Source organism: Lissotriton vulgaris, chromosome 4_2 (genome assembly GCF_964263255.1).
Source record: "Lissotriton vulgaris chromosome 4_2, aLisVul1.2, whole genome shotgun sequence".
NCBI classification, from domain to species: Eukaryota; Metazoa; Chordata; class Amphibia; order Caudata; family Salamandridae; genus Lissotriton; species Lissotriton vulgaris.
Genome location: NC_141692.1, coordinates 11,198,101 through 11,220,117, shown reverse-complemented (window position 1 = coordinate 11,220,117; position 22,017 = coordinate 11,198,101). Strand labels below are relative to the sequence as shown.

At 45.3% G+C, this 22,017-nt stretch overlaps 1 protein-coding gene across 1 annotated transcript in view; it reads left to right on the top strand.

Moving 5' to 3' along the window:
* The window catches only part of LOC147718123 (uncharacterized), a 163,544-nt gene that overhangs the window by 12,708 nt on the left and 128,819 nt on the right, over positions 1 to 22,017 (top strand). The window contains exon 2 of the mRNA XM_086919246.1: positions 16,207 to 16,229. Coding sequence (XP_086775372.1) covers positions 16,207 to 16,229 — 23 coding nt within the window. The remainder of the gene's footprint in view (positions 1 to 16,206; positions 16,230 to 22,017) is intronic.

The window sequence follows — 22,017 nt, the reverse complement described above, 5'->3', positions numbered from 1 at the left end:
GTTGATGGACAGAATGCAGAACAATGTCATTCATTCACCCCAGTACAGAGATCTGGATCTAAATCCATTGTTGTTTTGCTCACCATGCCATTCCAGTTTGAACCCAGCCATATGCAAATCATTTTTGACTCTGTGCCTCATTGGAAAAGTCCAGCCCGAACGGCCAAGCCAGGACCACCCTGGACTGGAAACAAGCATCCTAGGAACAGTTTCTGGGTTTCACTCCTCTTCAGCCACGATAGCTTGATTCCAGTGGCATGGAGAGCACTGGACCAACGTCTGGGCTTACCCGTCCCACTCGGAGTGACAAATGCAAAAACAACAGTTGATGGACAGAATGCAGAAGAGCTCTTTGCTGTTGTGCGTGTTATTGACTAGGCGGTCTTTGAAGGAGGCCCTTTTGGTGGATCTGATGAGGTGATGGTGTCTGCAGGTGGCATTCTTGTGGGCAGCGTGGCTGTCCGGTGTACGTTCACGGAGCCAAATCTTCTTACGCTTTTGGCAGGTTTGCTTTAAGGCCCGGAGGTCTTCAGTGAACCAGCTGGCTTTCATGTTGGTATGATTGTTGGAGGGGTTCTTGATCGGGGCGAGGGTGCTGGCGCAGTCATTGATCCACTATCTGAGGTTGCGGGCGGTGGTGTCGGGGTCGGTATGGTCGGTGGGTGGGCTCTGGGTGAGGGTGGTGGTTAGCTGTTCTTCAGAGACTTTGCTCCAGCAGTGATGAGGCATCTGTTGGGTGCGTTGGTGCGTGGTGAGTTTCTTGAAGGTGAAGTGTATGAAGCGGTGGTCGGTCCAGTGGAGTTCGGTGGTATGGTTGAAGGAGACATAGGGGCTTGCGGAGAAGATGGGGTCAAGCGTGTGACCGGCGGAGTGGGTGGGTGTTGTGACAAGTTGTCTGTGTCCGAGGTTGGCTCGGTTGTCGATCAGGGTGGTGGAGTTGGTGTCGTCAATGTTCTTGAGGTGGAACTTCAGGTCCCCGAGGAGGATGTAGTTCTTGGAGGCGAGGGCGTGTGTGCTGACAAAGTCTCACTCGGGGTGACAAATGCAAAAACAACAGTCGATTGACAGAATGCAGAACAATGTCATACATTCACCCCAGTACAGAGATCCGTGCCTAAAGCTATTGTTTTAAATGCTTACCATGCCTTTTAATCTTTGCTCAAGAAAATTTTCTGAACAGGCTGCAACTGATACAGAATGCAGCTGTCAGGATACTGTCAGGTACTCCAAAGTTCAAGTCAATTTCTAATGTGATGCACCAGCTCCACTGGCTGCCCATAAAAAGCAGAATCAAATTTAAAGTGCTCTGTATTGCTTACAAAGCAGTTCACGGTACATGACCTGAATACCTAAAAAAAGCTTTTCGGGCATATGCCCCCAGCAGAGCCCTGTGCTCCGCAGATGCCAACCATCTGATCGTTCCCAGTGAGGAAAATTAAATTTTGGCCATGTTGTGTTCCCTAGCGCGTACCCCACCGACTCCATGTACCAGCTTAAAGTGCATGTAACTTCCCTCCTGTGCCAGCTATGAAGACGCAAATACATTTGCGTCCACCGTTAACTTGTCCTCTTTCAGATGCACCATGAATGGACTATATGGTCCGTTCCTAAGTATGCTATGCCAACGTCTTTTTGTAGTACACTTTTCGCTTTTTCCTGCTCTAGCCAGAGTAGGCCCTGAATTCCTGCCATCTGAACCTCTTTTGTGGCTCCTGGCTCTGCCCAGGCTACCTCTGTACTCATGAACTATGCCCTATATTCAGCGCGGCCCCTTGCGCTCAGCTCAAGCCTGCTTTCTGCCAAGACTGACTATAACCTTCGAGTTATCTGTTCCGCTCCCCGAGAATACATTCCTGCCTACTAGATTCTGTAAACATCCTCTCCAGCTGCAGAGCCAAAAGGCCGATCTGTCTTAATGCAAGTAATTCATAGTCTCCGTTGCCATGCTTCCATGGAAGGCCCCGTGCCCCCACGCTTCACATGTAGACATTCAGGCGCTTGTACACGCATCCACAGTTAGCATAGAATAGCCTCTACCCTAGAGACCTTTCCGCCCAGATAGTATAGTTCCTAAACATCAGATATCAGATATGATAGAAGTACAAGTTGATCTGACATGCCAGACTTCTGTCTCTCTCCGTCAGTGTAAATGTCAAGACCCCTGCACCCCGTCAGTCACACGTCATGCAGCTGCGCGCGCATCCAAGCTTCCGATTTCTGCTGACATTGCAACATTCTGTTAGCACCACCCCTTGGTGCCACCCACTTGCGTCACCTATCAGTGACGTTTCTAGCACACACCTCTAGTTCACGCCTAGTTTACGCCTCTTGATGATGTATTGGTACCACGTGTATACTGTTATCTTGTCTTCTCTCAGCTGTTACGCCTCTCACACTGAAACCTATGATGTAAATCAAGTATATAAGCTATGTAATGTCAATAAACGTGAGCGCGCTCATCTATCCCTTCTGACACCCCTGTGGTGGTCAGAACATGATATCCTGATTCCTTTATGAGGAATAAAACCCTTAGAAACTCTAACACCACGGACTCTGTTTTCTTTCCTTCTGATTGAGTTATTATTGATTAAGTACTTACCTGCATAGAAATTAAGAGAGTAAATTAATTATTTACGTCATTTTGGCGCCCGAATAGGGACCCCTCCCCCACCTCACGCGCCGGAAGGTGCGTTGCAATCCGTGTCCCCTGCCATCAGTTAGACGGACAACACGTGTACTGGCAGGATTTCCTGCATCCCCCTCTGACACACGGAGGTGACGAAGACTGCGATCAGTGCCCAGACGAGGCGGTGAGGAGTGCGGAGGATCCCGACCAGAGCCCAGCCGAAAGAAGCAAGGTCCGAGGTGTGAAGAGGCCCACCAGTTTTCCGAAGTTTTCCGAAGTTTTCCGAAGTTTTCCGAAGTTTTCCGAAGTTCCGAGTCGAGTCCAGTCGAGTTTTCCGAGGCCTTCTGTTTCCGTGCTTCCCGGTGAGTACCATTGCTGGGTCGTATCTAGACGGGTTTGGGTACGCAAGTCCGGTCTGCACTGTTTTTAGGCAGTGTATCTGTACTGTTTAGCAGTATATAAAGTATTCCGAATTTTTGCACTGTTACACCAGTGTATCCGTACCGTTGAGCGGTACATTCAGTGTAGGGGGTAGTTAGCTATGTCTTCAATGTTTTCATGTGATTAATGTTGTGGTATGAATGTGACTGTTTTATTGTGTATTATTGTATTTCTTGTATCAACTAGCAACTCGTATCAAGGAATAAAGATCTAGCGTTCAAGTAATAAGTAAACAAGATGCCGTTCCTCAGCAAGTTAAAACAGATAGGAACTAGGAAAGGGTTACTAGAGGAAGAAATTCCTATCCCCCCTAGGGACACTCCAGGCAATTTTATGTATCAGAAGCACGGCATAGATGCCATATTATATCTAGATTTATGGGCCGATTACACCAAACACCTAGACGAGAGACACAGATGGCCTGTTACCGGAACGTGGGATGCCGAGTGCATCATGAGGGTAGAAGAAGCATTATGGAAAAAGAAAGCTAGGCAATCTCAGAAGGACGCCATAGAATTTTGGCGTAAGGAATCACGTAAGCGTGCTGACAAAGCACTCCGTAGAGAAGACAGACTTAAAGAATCAGATAAAGAGCGAGAAAACGAATTAGTTACTGAAGGGATCCGAGTAAAAACAGAACAAATAGACCGTGCCCGAAATAATCTTGTAAACGGTATGTACCTCGCAGCAGACGGCCCATCCGAAATTGAATCAGAAATTCCGAAAAACTTACCGACACCATTAGTTCCAACTAAAGTAATGCATAAAACTACTAAAGACATATTCCTGAATTCATATCTAGAGGATGTAGCACCAGCTTACACCAATCTGCCGGTTCGTGCCCTGCCTACTGACAGGGATGGGGGTGGCACTACGCCCCCAGATCCAGTTCCGCCGGTACCGCAACAGACCTCTCCCGCTCCGCCAGCTCCGCCACTTCCCGTACTTAAGACAGACCTACCGAAACCAGTATTACCCGATCTTACTAAAAGACAGATTCAAGTCCAGATACAGACTCCGCGGAGAGATAATGCCCAAGCATCCGCCTCAGGAGGTGCGACAGCGGGTCTACAGACCCCGCCACCGACACACAGATTACATTTAAAGGACACACAGAATCCTTCCCAGTCTCCCTATTCAGCCCGGCTAGACGCATTCAAAGATAGGATGTCATTCTGCAGATATGATCCAGTACCCGGAACAGACGATCTGATGGTCTTAGCATCACTACGCTTAAGATCTGCCACCGATAGCTTGCTATGCTATGTAGGAATGCAGGAAGCTCTCGACAGACTATACAAATTCATACAGACGGGGAAAGACCCCGACAGTGTTAAAGCTGCCATGTATAAACAGAAAGTTGACGTTCAAAAACAGATTTTACGATTCTTCATAAATTGTGTGATAAGAGAACGATACAGGCCCGGGACAGATCAGAGTGAGTTAGACGCATTAAACAAGTGGGGCCAAAATATAGCAGACGCGAAACATGACAAGCTATCATGTATAGCCACTATGTCCCAGAAAATTAGAAAGGCAGTATTAACTGCACATCAGGAAGAAACAGATAAAACATCCTCCGGGGAGGAAGATGAAGATGAAACATCAGAAAAGTCCACAGATATAATAGCGTATGTAGGTAGGGGAAACTACCTTAGGAAAGGTGTCCGTCCGGAGAGCAAGAGAGTTCTTTTCTCCGCTTTAACAAATCCGAATTCTTCTGAACATCAGTTCCAGGAAACTGATAAAAGGCTTCGAGATCGAGTAGGGTATCACATACTCAATTCTATGGATGAACAGGAACTAGCCCGGTCCGCCGTGTTGTGGGCCGAAAACGCAGATATATATAATGATGACACGTTAGTACAGACATTCTTGAACCTTTCCCCGGAAGAGCAGAAAATAGCAGGTGTATACATGATTCAGCACCTCCTTATCAAGTTCAGAAACCATCATTCTGATCCAGGTCCCTTACACGAAACATTAGAAGCACTAATTATGGATAGATGGAGAGGTTTTAGTACCAAATTAATACAAATAATTCTAGAACAACGACGTAAGTATAACACTTCCCTGAGCTCTGAATATGTTCCCGCCCCACCTCCAGAAAGAAAAATGTACCACATGCAATGCGGTGGTGGCATTGAAAGCCAGAATCCCTTACGAGAAGTACATCCAGTTATGGGTGCGGACCAACGTCTGAAACGTGTGTATGTTCACACACCACTGACTAAGTTAGAACTGCTAGAAATGAAGAAATTAGTTCCGTGCCATGATAAAGACCCTGCAGGTTTTCACAGAGAGCTTAAGGACATGTTACTGATGGGAGATTACACGTATGATGATATTATGAAAATGTTAAAAGTACTGTTGCCCACGGGCATTTACGAGAAATTAAAGGAGAAGGATTGGGAAGTGGGAGAGTCAAAGATAGCATGGGCAGAGATAGAAGACGAAGAAAAGAAACGAGTCCCAGGGTTAGGCCTTGGGGATCTGACTAAAGCATTACCAGGTTTAATAGTACAGGTTCTGCCAAGATTATTGACAACTAGAAAGGAAGATTGGGACGCAATCTCGTCCTGCAAACAGAAACAAGATGAAGATACTAGTGACTTTTATTCAAGATTCGAGAAATGTTTCATTATCAATAGTGGTCTAAAAACTAGTAGCGAGTCATATCCACACCTTTTTGTAACGAAATTAGTAGAGAACGCCCTACCACTGGTTAAAAATAGAGTGTACAAGGTTGAAAGTACTTGGCAGGCAAATACGCCATCACAGATGTTACAAATGTTACAATATCACCAGAATAGAATTAGGGAAGAACAAGAGCAGGAACAGAAACGTATGAAAGACACGAAAATGAAAATGTTAGTGGCTCAGACAATTCCAGCCGAGGGTCATAGAAAAGGTGGGGCTCAGACAAATCATTCTGCTGCTCCCGTTAAAGGGACATGTAATTATTGCAAGCAGCCAGGTCACTACGTACATGAATGTCCAGTCCTGAAACATAACATCGAGACAGGTAAAACTAAAGAAAGACCGCGTCCGCCTAGACATGAACAGGGTCATCAACAGACCTCACAGAACGAACAGACAGTGCAGAATACACAGCCTATGCATGATCAGTCCCATACCGTACAGACAGTAGCAGTACCGCAGCCACAGCATGCTCAGACACAGCCCGCTGCTGCAACTAGAGAAGTCTCACAACAGATGTACCAGTATGCCCAGTCGGCATATCCGGACTATCAGCGTTACACATGAAACAGCCTAGGGAGGGAAAGTGATTTGCCTCTTATTGAAATTCCTGTAGATCAAGAAGGTCCTTATGTACATAGTCACGTATTAGGAAAAGACAGAAAGTTTTTAATTGACACAGGGGCAAGTCGCACTACTATAAGTCATAATGAAGTTCCAGGGGCACCCCTCTCAGGCTCACAGAATGTTTCCCTTGGTTTTTCAGGACAGCCCATTGTAAATGAAGTATCAGAACCAGTACCACTAGCTGTGGGTCCATTATCTCGAGTTACAGACTTGTTACTTACAAAATCATGTCCCGAAAATCTGTTAGGAATTAAAACACTGAAGGCTCTAGGAGCTATAATTTGCTGTTCCCCGGAGGGAGTTAGACTCTTTCTACGGGATTTCAAAGGTCATTATGTTCTACGTGACTTTGATGTCAGATTGAAAAATGTACCAGATCACTTGTGGGCAAAAGGCCCAGCTGATGTAGGTTGTATGCATATCACACCATACCGTGTTACACTCAAGACAGGTGTTGTTCTGCCCAGAATCAGACAATACAAGTTACCACCCGATGCTGTAGTGGCTTTACTGAAAATGATTGAAGAGCTTATTGCCCAAGGAGTGGTCGTAGAGACCGACTCCAATATCTGTAATTCTCCTATCATTCCAATTCTTAAACGTACAGACCGCAATGCACCGCCAGTATACCGGTTGGTGATTGATCTTCGAGAACTGAACAAATGCATTGTACCACAGTATCCTGTGGTCCCCGATATCTCTTCCCTGTTGACTGCCATTGATTCAGAAGCAACGTTCTTTACTGTAATCGACCTCAAGAACGCCTTCTTCAGTGTACCCATTGACCCGGAGAGCCAATATCTCTTCGGATTCAGTTTAAATGGACGAAGTTTCAAATTTTCACGCGCACCTCAAGGATTTACAGAAAGCCCCAGCATCTATAGTCAAGCACTGAAAAGACAACTAGATTGTATCCAAATGCCAGTTAATACAGCTTTACTACAGTACGTCGATGATCTACTGATCACCGCACGAAGTGAGCCCGAATGTGAACAAGCATCTCTGATAGTTTTGCATTTTCTGGCCGACAAGGGACACAAGGTGTCTCCTTCGAAGCTACAATTCTGTGTTCAGCAAGTTGTGTACTTGGGTCACTTGCTGTCCAAAGTGGGGAGACAGCTCACTCCCGATCGCATTCAGTTAATAGTAAACATGCCCCGACCCCAGTCACAAAAAGAAGTGCGGGCCTTCATAGGCCTCACCTCGTACTGCAGACAATGGATTCCTCAATATGCATTTCTAGCTAAACCACTCATCCAGTTAACGACACAGGAGGCAGCGACTTCGACTGTCCTCCCTTGGACTCAGGAACACACACAAGCCTTTGAGGAATTAAAGAAAGCTTTATGCCAAGCACCAGTTTTAGCGACACCATGTTACAGCAAACCGTTTACACTTTTTGTTACAGAACGTGATGGTACAGCATTGTCTGTCCTCACTCAAGATCAAGCAGGTTCACATAAGCCTTGCGCTTATTTTTCAAGCACATTGGATTCAGTAGCACAGGCACTCCCTGCATGCTTAAAGTCAGTAGCAGCAACAGCGTTAGCAATCAGACAAAGCGATTCAATTGTTTTAGGTCATCAGTTAACAGTACAAGTTCCACATTCTGTAGAGGTTCTGTTAAACAGAACCCAGACTCAACACTTAACTATAGCACGACTGACAGGTTACGAATTGACACTATTCCAGCCACACATAGAAATCAGACGCTGCAGTATCTTGAACCCAGCAACATTGTTACCTACAGTTATGACAGATCCAGCTCCACATGATTGTATAGAAATTATTAATGCAGTAACAAAGCCCAGACGAGATTTAACAGATGTTCCACTGAATAATCCAGACCTGACACTTTATGTGGATGGTTCATGCATGAGAACAAGTACAGGAGAATTAGTGGCCGCATATGCCGTGACCACTGAAACTGAAGTTAAAGAAACACATCGTATTGATACACTGTCTGCTCAAGCGGCAGAGCTCATCGCTCTGACCCAAGCCTGTATTCTAGCAAAGAACAGAAATGTTAACATATACACAGATTCCCGTTATGCGTTTGGAGTCGTACACGACTTCGGCATGCTCTGGCAGGAACGAGGTTTCCTGACCTCTCATGGTACCAAGATTCAGCATGGTCCTCTCATTCAAGCACTGTTAGAAGCAATACATCTGCCTTCAGCCATATCAGTCATGAAGTGTAAAGCCCATACTAAAGCCACAGATTCTGTTTCCCAGGGTAACGACCTGGCAGATCAGACAGCAAAGCATACAGCACTGACTCACACTCAGACAACTGACACGATAAAGACAACAGATCCGACAAATTGCATGACAGTCAGAGATCCCACACTAGATGTTATTGACATCCAGACACATGCTACTGCAGACGAAATAAAGAAATGGATCGAACTAGGAGGGATCCAGACAGATCAAGGTTGGATGACGAAGGGAAAATCTACATGGTTTCTCCCTGACTCTATGGTTCAAGTCATGATAAATACAGCACATAGTCCTGCCCACCTGGGAGAGAAAGCCATGCTAGACAGTTTGCAAAATCTCTGGAACAATAAACACTTACGAGCAGCCGCAAAACAGAAAGTGCGTACTTGCATGATCTGTTGTCAGTTCAATCCAGGTAAAAGCGTCCCTGTAGAGCAAGGTGGATTTCATCCTCCCGATCACCCTTTTGAAGTCCTCCAGATGGATTATATCCAGATGGACCGTTGTCGAGGATTTAAATATGTTCTCGTAGTTGTCTGTGCTCTGTCCCGCTGGACCGAAGCATACCCAGTCCCCGATTACACTGCTCCGACCACTGCCAAACAGTTGGTTCGTGAATTTTTCCCACGGTACGGCTTGCCTCGTGTCGTGTACTCAGATAACGGTCAGCCATTCTCGTCTGCCCTAATGAAAGAAGTTTCCTTGTTATTGGGATACCAGTGGAAGTTCCATTGTGTCCGACATCCAGAAGCCGCAGGCCTTGTAGAAAGGCATAATCAGACATTAAAGATTCGCCTTGCCAAAATATGTCAGGACAAAGGGGTCGACTGGATAGTCGCCCTGCCGGTGGCACTATTCTATATGAGAATGGTCGCCCATTCGAGATCAGGGCTATCTCCGTACGAAGTGGTCTTTGGAAGACCACCGAATATGTGGGGGACGCCCATTCCTAAAAAGATAACAGATGTTGATTCTAATATGTTGACAGATTACCTTGCCTCCTTGATGTCTGCACTCCAATCATGTCGTTCACAGGTTGCCGCTGCCTTCCCTGACAACACCGATGTGAAGGAGCATGATGTCCGCCCCGGTGACGTTGTTTTAGTCCGGAACTTCGACAGGAAAAGTCCGTTGGAGCCCCGCTGGAAGTCTCCGAAGACCGTTCTACTAACAACAAGGACCGCCGTCAAGTTGGAAGGAAGAAAGGGGTGGGTCCACCTAAGCCATATCAAAACATTCCCAGGACTGAAACCGGAACAAGACACACCCACCCCCACCAAAGACTCTGATATCAAAGACCTTTCCGAATGCAAACGAGAAAAAACTCCTCAAGAACAATATCGTATGAAGTTACGATCTAGCAAGTCAGACAGTTTAATTGTTTAAGTCCTCCCCTAGGTGAATCGGTTAAATAGTTTCTGACATGTATCCCCTAGATCGAGTTAGAGAGAGAGAGGAAAAGAAAAGAACATATTGCAAATCACTTCGTAGTCACTGCATAGTGACACTAATAATTATGTTTATTCTAAGTATATTAATAATTGTTGCTAGCATCTTATTACCCATATACTTTCCTATCTTCAAGCGTGAACAATCTGCTTACAATGTCTCTGCTGAACACACTTTTAGTGAGTTACCTCCTCACGAGCTTTCCTACAGACTTGCGCTGCGCAATAATACATTCATTAGTATGTTACATCATTCTCATCAAACTAACAATGCTACAAACTGCTGGATATGTGGCCGACTCCCTCCCTACCAGAACTACAAGGGAGCGCTGCCTCTCTTTCCGTACCCGTTCACTCACAATGGCTCCTGCGGAGCATGGTTTAAGATAATTAATTCTTTAGATCCCGACACTGCTGTTTTCGATGGGGGTTGGGTTTGGGGAAACCTGAACTTGGTCCTACTAGACGTCTGTTACCCGGATAAGGAGGGACTCCCCATTAGAATAGGAACTGATCTAGAAAATGAAGTATATGGATTAGGTAATTACACAATTAGCCTTATGATTCTTACCGTCGAATCCGAAGCTGCACCAGTTCTACCTATTATGTCAGTACTGCCAGTCACTGGTGAATTATGTATCAAGAAGAAAGGTTCAGTACACTTAGGTCATAGTAAATGCACTACTGTGGTCGAATTCAGTGATGATGGAAAGTCATCTTTCAAAGCTATCAGTCATTCTTACTTTGTGTGTGGTCATACAGCATACATTCGTCTACCTCCAGATTGGGATGGTACCTGTTACATTGCATTCCTTCTGCCACCCGTTTTCCTAGCTCCTTCTGATTACCATAGAAATAGCAATCTAGTAAAGAATAGACCCAGAAGAGATGCCCCCCTTGTCGACTACACAGAAACGGCATGGGAACAGTATACTGATTTTAATAAAGGATTCTTTTTCTTTTTAGGCCCTGTCCAGAATAGTAAATTAATACGCAGATTAACTAGAACACTTGAAGCTGTAGTAAATGAAACTACCTCCGCCTTAGGTAACTTAACAGAAGAGCAGTCCGCTATGCGGGTTGTTGTCCTTCAGAATCGTCTTGTAATTGACGTCATCTTGGCAGATAGAGGTGGAGCTTGTAAGGTCATCGGGTCAAGCTGCTGTGTTTTCATTCCACAAAATGCACCCTCTGTATATCAAGCTATCACCCGTCTTCATAAAATTGCAAACCAGATACACCAGAATCCAGGCACCTGGACTTGGTCCGGTTGGTTCTGGACAACGTTAACAGCTTGGGGATGGAAGATCCTATCCTTCCTAGGCATTGGCCTAGTCCTAGTATTCAGTTGCTGCCTGTGCCTACAGTGTGGGCCAGCGATTTGTGGACTGTGTGCCACTTCTTGCATTGAACATTCCAGTTTTCACTCAAAACGTAACCGAAAGAAAGAAGAACAAATGATGTTACAAGAACAGACTGATCGATTCATGAGGATCGATATTTCATGAAGGGTCCGTAGGGAACAAGGAGGGAATGAGGAAAATTAAATTTTGGCCATGTTGTGTTCCCTAGCGCGTACCCCACCGACTCCATGTACCAGCTTAAAGTGCATGTAACTTCCCTCCTGTGCCAGCTATGAAGACGCAAATACATTTGCGTCCACCGTTAACTTGTCCTCTTTCAGATGCACCATGAATGGACTATATGGTCCGTTCCTAAGTATGCTATGCCAACGTCTTTTTGTAGTACACTTTTCGCTTTTTCCTGCTCTAGCCAGAGTAGGCCCTGAATTCCTGCCATCTGAACCTCTTTTGTGGCTCCTGGCTCTGCCCAGGCTACCTCTGTACTCATGAACTATGCCCTATATTCAGCGCGGCCCCTTGCGCTCAGCTCAAGCCTGCTTTCTGCCAAGACTGACTATAACCTTCGAGTTATCTGTTCCGCTCCCCGAGAATACATTCCTGCCTACTAGATTCTGTAAACATCCTCTCCAGCTGCAGAGCCAAAAGGCCGATCTGTCTTAATGCAAGTAATTCATAGTCTCCGTTGCCATGCTTCCATGGAAGGCCCCGTGCCCCCACGCTTCACATGTAGACATTCAGGCGCTTGTACACGCATCCACAGTTAGCATAGAATAGCCTCTACCCTAGAGACCTTTCCGCCCAGATAGTATAGTTCCTAAACATCAGATATCAGATATGATAGAAGTACAAGTTGATCTGACATGCCAGACTTCTGTCTCTCTCCGTCAGTGTAAATGTCAAGACCCCTGCACCCCGTCAGTCACACGTCATGCAGCTGCGCGCGCATCCAAGCTTCCGATTTCTGCTGACATTGCAACATTCTGTTAGCACCACCCCTTGGTGCCACCCACTTGCGTCACCTATCAGTGACGTTTCTAGCACACACCTCTAGTTCACGCCTAGTTTACGCCTCTTGATGATGTATTGGTACCACGTGTATACTGTTATCTTGTCTTCTCTCAGCTGTTACGCCTCTCACACTGAAACCTATGATGTAAATCAAGTATATAAGCTATGTAATGTCAATAAACGTGAGCGCGCTCATCTATCCCTTCTGACACCCCTGTGGTGGTCAGAACATGATATCCTGATTCCTTTATGAGGAATAAAACCCTTAGAAACTCTAACACCACGGACTCTGTTTTCTTTCCTTCTGATTGAGTTATTATTGATTAAGTACTTACCTGCATAGAAATTAAGAGAGTAAATTAATTATTTACGTCACCAGAACAAACAAAGTCAACTGGGGTGACAGAAGATTTGTACGGCTAAACTATGGAACCTGCTCCCCCTACAAATTAAGATCTGCCCCACACTACTATCCTTCAGAAAACAAGTAAAAACCTGGCTATTCGAGCAATAAAGGGCCTAGGCACTTTCCTTTACAGTCCATAGCACAGAGACACCCACGAGTATTTGGACGCTCTAGAAATTGCTAACATAACATTACATAACTACTAGCGAAACAGAGTCGCAATGCATTGGGGCAAAATAACCACTCCGCCATTACGGCATGGATTTTAGACATCAAATTTTGTCAGGAACAACTGAATACATACTGGGAATTTCTGCCGCTGGCATGTTGACCCAGAGATATATGGGATCCCTTTTTGACTTGGCTGTCTGCCCATAATTAAGCTCATGAACACACTGCACCACTCATCCATGACCTGGACCAAGATACCCGACAAGCAGATATTTAGTAACCCCTCAGTTGTGTATGGCGAGACAATACTGTTGTTCTATTTATCGAGGCTCGCTACATGCTGCAATACTCAGAGATAGTGCGTTCTGCAATAACAACGCTATGATGCCACTGAGTGTACCATGATATATAATTTAAATGTGAAATCAAGCTGTGGTACTTTTGTTTTGTTGTTATGGTTGATGTGATTTAATCAAATGGCTGTAATATGATGCACGCTATCATATGTATGTATACTGACTCTTACGTAATTTTCTTGAATGCCAATAAACAAGAAAAAAAAGATTGTATAACCCTGCCTTAGTGCCCAGCTGTATCACTAATGCTGATTTTTGTTGTCAATCGCAAACACAGATCGTGTGTGTGTATCATGACATAGGCCTGCCTCACGGATTGCGGTCTTGGACTGGGTGGGATGCTTAAAGTGTTGCCCTCATAGTGGTGGAAGGCTACCTCTGTCAATAAGAGTTCATCAGCTCAAGAACGGTGGTTACAACATACTTGTAGTGATCAGTAGGAGTGAACAGGTCCTTTTAACCTGCGTCACTGGAGTGAGGACTACAGGCTCACTCACCTTTTAAAAAGTTCTGCTGCTGCGAGGTTCGCTGTGACTACTCTGGATGTATGTGTGCCTGGAAAGGGTACAGCACAGGGATAGAACAGTACTGTGCAGTACATGCATGGTTAGTGCATGTAATTTGCATATGTTTGACTGCAAGGGGTACATTACATGGGAGATGTAGTGCTTTGCAGGGTGTGCACAATGAGAGCATGTGCGAAGTGTATGTGTGCCTGCAAGAAGTACAATAAATGAAGGGTGACATGTTGTGCAGCTGGCACATGTTGAGTGTGTGCGCTGACATTGCATGGATTTGCAAATAGCACACAGAACACAATGTAGAAAGTATACAGTACTGGGCAGTGTATACAGAGTGATGGTCTGTGCTGGATTATGTGTACCTGGTGTTGCACATTACAAGGAGGTGACAATATTGAACAACGTGTTTGCTGTGTATGTACATTGAGTGTGAGTGTGCCTGCAAACAATGATACATTACATGGAGGACACTTTGTTCCATTTTGAAAAGTCCATGGCGGTCTGGGGAAGACATGAGGAGGGGAGGAATCCCCCCAGAAACATTTCTGAATTGTTGCATTCATGTGAACACATTAGAGGAAAGGAGAGAAAGAGAGAGAGAGAGAGAGGAGAGAGAGAAGAGAGAGAGGGAGAGAGATAGAAGAGAGAGAGAGAGAGAGAGAGAGAGGGCGAGAGAGAGAGGAAGAGAGAGAGAGAGAGAGAGAGAGAGAGAGAGAAGAGAGAGAGGGAGAGGGATAGAAGAGAGAGAGAGAGAGAGAGAGAGAGAGAGAGAGAGAGAGAGAGAGAGAGGGCGAGAGAGAGAGGAAGAGAGAGAGAGAGAGAGAGAGAGAGAGAGAGACTCCCTGTACATTTAACATGAATTGGTATTAACTGTTTCATGCACATATCACTGTGGCTGACATCTAGATATGAGCTCTAGTCTCTCCCTGAGCCTGTATTGTGGTGGAACTATCAGATTTGGAGTCTCTCCTGCTGTGGCAGGCAGCCTTTCAAGAGGAAGAGGAGAGAGAGGAGTGTTCATTTAAAAAACAAAGCAGAACCCAAACATAAAACTTCAAAGAACCAGACCCTGAATCACTTTTGGTATCAGGAAATGTCTGCGTGAATGTTAGAAGTGTTCACTTATATATTGACCAGATGATCTTGCCGTTATACCTGATCACTCACGGGCTGTATACGACTTGGTGCTTAAAGCTAATGGCTAGTATCGACACATAACAATACAACGTTTTTTCCACGCCTGACAAGGGGCACATATGAAACTTCCCATTGTCCCGGGACTATTGAGACTAAACTTTTTCTTTATCATTTCGGATGAAATTAAATAATAACACCAAGTAGGTAAAATATTTTTTGGTAAGTATGGTGAATGACTGGAATGCACCATGCACAATTCACATAAGTGTATAAGGAGGGGTTCCAGGGAGTGAGATTTTCTGCCCTGATGAAAGCCACAGGGAAGGGTGGAAGAAACATGTTGACCCATTTAAAGGAGGGAGTTAAGGCTCTTGTACCCCTTAGTACTTCCCACTTTTTCTTTCACATTGTTAATCATACCGACTGGAGCATTTCTTTAAATAACAGGAGCTAACAGCTGGGTATTTGTAATACACACAAGCCCCCACTCCTATTTTTTCACAAATCTTTTGACATTGCTCCAGTGTAACCCATTAGTTGCAGCATGCCCCGTTTTGTAGCGGAACAGGAATAAACCCAGGAGTAAATTAAATTCCATACAAGCGAGTTAGAGGTAATTTGTCGTGGTAAACTTCAAGTACAGATGTTGGTTCTTTTTCTGATTTAACTTTCCTTATTTCTAGCAATGCATGAGGTTTAGCAAGTTATGCCATCTGATCATAGGAATTTGAGGCTATAATACACTGTGCATTCAGAAAATCAGTCCATACTATCACCTGCCCTCATTCAGAATTTAAAAGCTCTGCGTGTCTCGTTCGCCCATTCTGGATATCATAAACTGTGCTGTGTCGGGTGACCCTATTTAGAATACCAAAGTCTGTGTGTTGAGGTGTGAGATCGGCATCTTTGGGGCGTATTATCAAGGAACGGCGATAAAATTATCTGTGTTTAGCGACAGAAAACTGACGCAAAAGCTGTGATAATAGGCTTGATAATATGCTCTTGTAAATTCCAATAGAAGCCCATGTTCCCACCAGCATCTTAGTGTCTTCTTCGGTCAGATACCTGCATATGTTTAACTTAACTTGTATTTCACAGCTTATATTAAACCTTAAAACCTGGCAGAATTTAAAATCTGTTGTGGAAACTGATGCCCTATTGTCTGTTCTTCTCTTTTGCAGGATGTTAGAAGCACCCTGGACAGGTAAGGATGGTTTATTGTCCTCCTCTCGGTGTGTAAGGAGCTGGTCTGGCTGCTGGGTGGAAATGTCAGTACTGAACTCACACAAACCCACTCTGCTGCCAAAGCAACACTACCTCATACAATTATTATATGGAGGGCACCTCGTGGCTACTCTTCTGTTTTCTAAAAGCTCCAAACAGTGTTGAGGCCCCCCAGTTTGTTCTTAAAACATCCACAGTCTTTAAACACTCTTTTTCATTCTAAGAAACATTATTTGAGTTTCAAAAAACACAAACCTGAGATTTCTCAAACTTTTACTCATATAAAAAGACCTGCTGAACCAGGGAATCTCTCATCTGTCCAGAAAAAGCACTGTTGTCCACAGGAAGTACCCCAGGTTTTTGCAAGCCCAGAGCGCACAAAACATCCTTCAGTAGTTTCTGACACCCCTGCCAATCCTCAAGTGTCTCTCTAGTGCTTTGTGACATCATTGGAATTGTCTAAACAACACTTCCTCTCCCAACCCTGTCTCATCATGTATTGTGGAATCTGTGTAGGACCGTAGAGGGCTACAACTCTGGATTCATGCCCCACTTTAAGGAACGTACATAAGGTATTGTTTGTGTCTGTCTGACTTTAAGTGGCCCCAGTGCCCAGAGTTAAAGTATTGATAAAAATGAAAGCTGGGGCAAGTTTAAAAAGTGTTCTGGGGAATTAGCAACTAATTCTGAGTGAATGACTGGCATTGGCGAGAGACCTGTTCTTCAGTTGTTCAAACTGAGGCAAAGTTGTGCAGCTGCTGAAGTACTACATTTTAATACATTTGGAGCTTCATTTATGAGGCCCGTTGTGACACTTTTGGGCCACCGGAGAGTCACTTTTTTGACACTCAATGTCACATTGTGCCGCAGCATATTCACAAGGCCACACAAACCCACTTTATATGGCTTTTCATGGCCTTGTATTTATCTGCTCCTTTTACACAGAACACTGCGTGAAATGGGCTTTTAATGGGTGTCTATGTGGGTGTCCGCACGCAACACCCATGGAATATGAAGCATTCCCAGACTTATGAGGAAAAGTAAACCTGGGAATGCATCAGATTCAAGCGCCACCCAGGGGTAGTGTCGGGAGGTGCAACAATGAGAAGTGTTCTAATTTCTCCTCGTTTTTTCCTCTTTCTGTGTGCTGCAGCAAATCGTCTCTTGTGACTAGTTCTGTACAGAGCACAGGTATATTTGCCTCAGTGTGCTTTGGAACCTTTCCTATTATAAAGTTATATGTGGTGTGTGGTTATAGTGACACGTATTATTCAGTTATAGAGAAGCAAAGGGGGACTGAGACAGATACACAAAGAGTAACATCAATTGTCCACAGTTGTGTTTGTGCTGTCAGAGTCATAGAGACAGAATGTGGGGGAACGAGAGAGTGATGCAAAGTAGGGACAACGAGGCACAGAGTTGGTGTCTGTGAGAGTCTTTGTAAAACAGGAAAGGGAGAACGGGCCAGGGAGAGGGAGAAACACAAGTGGAATGTAAGAGAGGAAGAGAGAGTATGATACAGGTAGTCAGATAAATAGGCATAAATTAAGACAAGGAGCGAGTGGGGTTGTGTGCATTGGTAGCTGATTTTTTCACTGTTTCCTCGGAGATCCTGAAGCTTGTATTACCATGTGGTAATCCCTGCAAGGTTTTGAGCAGAGGGGCATTCAATGTGGAAGGGATAGTTAGTGACACTTTTGATACCCCTAGAGATGCTGTTGTGTCGTGTGTTTTCTTATTCATTTCTTTATTTATTTATGCATTTTTATATAGTGCGGACTTTACCCGAAGGTGTCAGAGCGCTTCACAAAAGGAACAGAAATGAAACATAATGAGAAACATTACAAAAGAACAGGTTACAAAAGCATACGTTACGTTACATAAGGTAATAGTGACAATTGTGAGCAAACAAAATACATGAGGTAGTAAAAATTGTGAGCAACCAAAAATACATGAGGTAGTAAAAAGTGCACAAGAGGAAAAAGTGACAAGTGTGCAGTTACATGAGAAAACAAAGTATAATTTGAGGTATAATACTGCAATAAGTATATAATAACTCAGGCACAAGAACAAGCGTTACATAGGCAAAGGTGGCACTTGTGCAGGTATCAAAGGTAAAAACATGTGAGAGGTAGCAAACCGTGTGTTACAAGGGCAAAGTGGTGTGTGCATGTTACAAAAGGGCACCAAACACAAGTACATGGAGAATACTGCAAAAGGGCAGACACTCCAACTCCAGGAATACACTGGGAAGGCACTTCCATGGTCATGGAAAGTAGAATTTATCAGTAGTGGGAAGTCTTCCTCCAAATAACAAGAGGACGTGAATTACTTTTGGAGGTGCCTCTGGAGGAGGAGAACTTTGAGGTCCCTTTTGAAGGCCTGGGAGGAGGCGGTGGTCCCGAGCTGAGGCGGAAGGGAGTTCCAGATTCTCACTGCGTTGCCTGAAAAGGATTGGGCCATTGTTCTCTCCTTCTTGAAAGTGGGAGGTTCAAGCAGTAGATTCTCCGCATTGCGTGAAGGTCTAGAGCCTCATGAGAGTTTCAGTTTATTCGCCAGGTAGCGAGGAGAGGAGGAGTGCAAGGCTTTGTGGGTGATACAAGCGGTCTTGTAGATAGCTCTAGCCTCGAAGGGAAGCCAGCGGGGAGTGGATAACAACGGTGTGATGTGGTCGCTTCTTTTGGCCCCATAAATGAAGCGAGCTGCTGAATGGAAAACAGACTTAAGTGGGCACAGGTGAGATTTGGGGAGGCCAGTAAGAAGAGAATTGCAGTAGTCTTTTCTGGAGAGGACCAGCGATTGCGCCAGGGTTATAAGGTCCTGCTCCGGGAAGAAGCGTCAGATTCCACAAAGAAGGCGCAGTTGGTAACGAGCAGATTTTGCAATAGAATTGATGTGAGGAGTTAGATTGAGTTTTTTGTCTAGAATGACACCGAGGGATTTTGCGCTGTCGACAATGATGGGTTTATTGTTCAGTAGATTCATCTGATCCATCCATGATTGAACCGGGGGAGGAGAGAGTGAGGAGGAGAAGAGGAGGAATTCAGTTTTGGAGGGATTCAGAATCAGTTGATGAGTTGACATCCAGTGTTGGATGGAGTCCAGAGTAGAGCTTAGGATGGAGAGATCATGAGTGGAGGCAACCTTGAGGTAGAGTTAAGTGTCATCTGCATAGAGATGATAGTGAATCCCGGATTTGTTTAGGAGGTTTCCCAGTGGTTCTAAGTAGAGATTGAACAATGTGGGTGCAAGTATAGAGCCTTGAGGAACACCCTGACCTACCGCCACAGGAGAAGAAAGACTGTTCGCTATTTTGATAATTTGGGATATGTCAGAGAGGAAGGATGCAAACCATTTAAGCACAGAGCCCTCCATGCCCATTCTCTGTTGAAGGATATTGAGGAGGGTGTTGTGATTGACAGTGTCAAAGGCTGCAGAAAGGTCAAGGAGAATTAGAAGACAGGACCCCCCCAAATCGAGTATCCTCAGCGCGTCATCAACCACTTGCAGTAGGGCTGTTTCAGTGCTGCAGTTTTGGATGAAGATGGACTGACAATTGTCAAGAAGATCATTGTCCTTGATATGACGAGAGAGTTGTTTTGCTACACATCTTTCTGTGATCTTCGCAAGAAAGGGAAGGTTAGTGATGGGGCGGAAGTTGTTTAGGTCCTTCGCATCAGCAGTGGGCTTTTTGAGCAGAGGGGTGACCTGTCCAGTTTTGAAGGAGACAGGAAGGGAGCCTTGCCAGAGGGAGAGGTTGATCAGAGTGGTCCAATAGGAAAGGGAATGGGTATAGAAGTCAATGGCAATGACACTGGGGATAGGGTCAAGAGAATGGTTAGAGGGCTTTGTTTCGCGTATGCCCTTGAGAAGGGCATCTTCAGATATGGGGTCAAAGCTCTGCCAAATGGCTAAGGATTTGCGCTCCTCTGGAGGTGTAGGATGAGCGACCTGATCCTCAAGTGATTTCACTTTTTCATCGAAGAAAATAGCGAAATCCGCTGCTCTCTTAGTAGAGTGCTCCACCTCAGAGGATGGGGGAGAGCAGCTCGGAATCTTGATGAGATCGAATCGTTTTTTGGGTCTATTTTTGGCGGAGTCAAGGAGGGTTTTGAAGTGCGCCGCTTTCTCAAGGAAGATATGCTTGTGGTACTTGGATCTTACTGTGCGAAGCATGGCTAAATTGTCTGTGGAGGGCACTTGCCTCCATTGCTTCTCCAGGAATCTTAGCTGCTTCCTTTCCTCATAAAGGGATTTGTTGAACTAAGGTGCTGAGGGAGTGGGCCTTATCCTTTTGCTTTTGAGTGGAGCGATGTTATTAATTTCAGCTGCAAGAACTGTGAGGCATTGGGAGGTGAGATCATCAACAGCTAAGTTCGGGTCTAGCCTTGGAAGTGATAGCAAAGCTGATTCACAGAGGGCACCAACATCAATATTTTTGGCATCCCGGAACCAGGAGATGGCCCTCTTGGGTTGGCCAAGAGTTATAGAGTGTGAGAGTTGAAGAGAGAATGGGATGAGGTGGTGGTCAGACCAATCTACATGGATTGGGGTAGTGGTAGAGAGCATGCCTGCTTTAGAAATAACAAGGTCCAGGATTGCGCCCTTAGAGTGGGTTGGTTCAGTGTAGTATTGGATAAGATCGTTTGTAGAGAGGAAGGTGGCCAGAGAGTTCGCAGAGGAGTCTTGCGGTACGCCCCAGTGGAGATTGAAGTCACCCACGAAGGTCTGATTGTCACTTTGTGTGTATTGGTCGCTGATGAAGTCAGTGAGATCTTCTATAAATGAAGGGCCACTACGAGGCGGGCGGTAAATGATATGGAATCTGAGCGGTGAACGGTGTTTCAATTGAAGCTCAAGAGAAAGGCATTCAAAGGTGATGGAGGAACTGATTGGAGAAGCCTTAAGTTGGAGGGCGTTTCTAAAGATGACTGCGACACCTCCCCCCGTGTTGTCAGTTCTGTCATTCCTAAGTATGGAATAACCTGTGGGTAATAGGAGATCAAACATAGAGTGAGAGGTATCTTTGAACCAGGTCTCTGTGAGGAAGAGCATGTCAAGTTTGTGAAGGGTGATGGTATCGGAGATTTCCAGTTTGTGTTTTACTGCAGATCTGCAGTTGTGAAGCAAACAGCGCAGCTCTGTCAAGACTGTTTTGGTGAAAGGGGCACTTGGGCTCTGAATGGTGATTGGGATATTGTACCTATGTGGGGGTGCTCGGGGAGGTTTAGGTGGATGCTTTGTTCTGACAGATGTGATGGTCGGAATAGTGTAGATAGTGGGGTTGCTAGGGTATGTCTGTTGAGGGAGGGTGGCGTTCAAGGGCTTGTGTGAGTTGACGACGTTTGCAGACGAGAGGTTGAGCTTGGCTGTATTGGGGTGAAGGGGCGAGGTGCATCTCATGGGTAGTTGGGAGGGAGTAGAGGTGCATGAATGGGTGGAGATCATAGAGCATAACAGTGAAATGGCAGCTGTAAGCTGGGAGATGGAGGTGGTCAGAGAGCCTAGCGTATTTTCCAGTGAGAATGAGGCAGAGCACGGAAGGTTGGGTGGCTCGATTAAGACAAGGGGGGGGGTGGAATTGGTGGTGGAAGGCAGGGAGAGGTGGGGGGACTGGAGGTAAGTTGGGAAGAGGTGGGGGACAGGAGGTAAGTTGGGGTGTGGGGTTCACAGGTGGAGTAAGTGAATTGGGCGTTAAGGGAGAGTTGTCATTGTTGGTGTTGCAAGAGGGAGAGGAGTTAAGGACAAATTTAGAGGGAGAAAGGTGC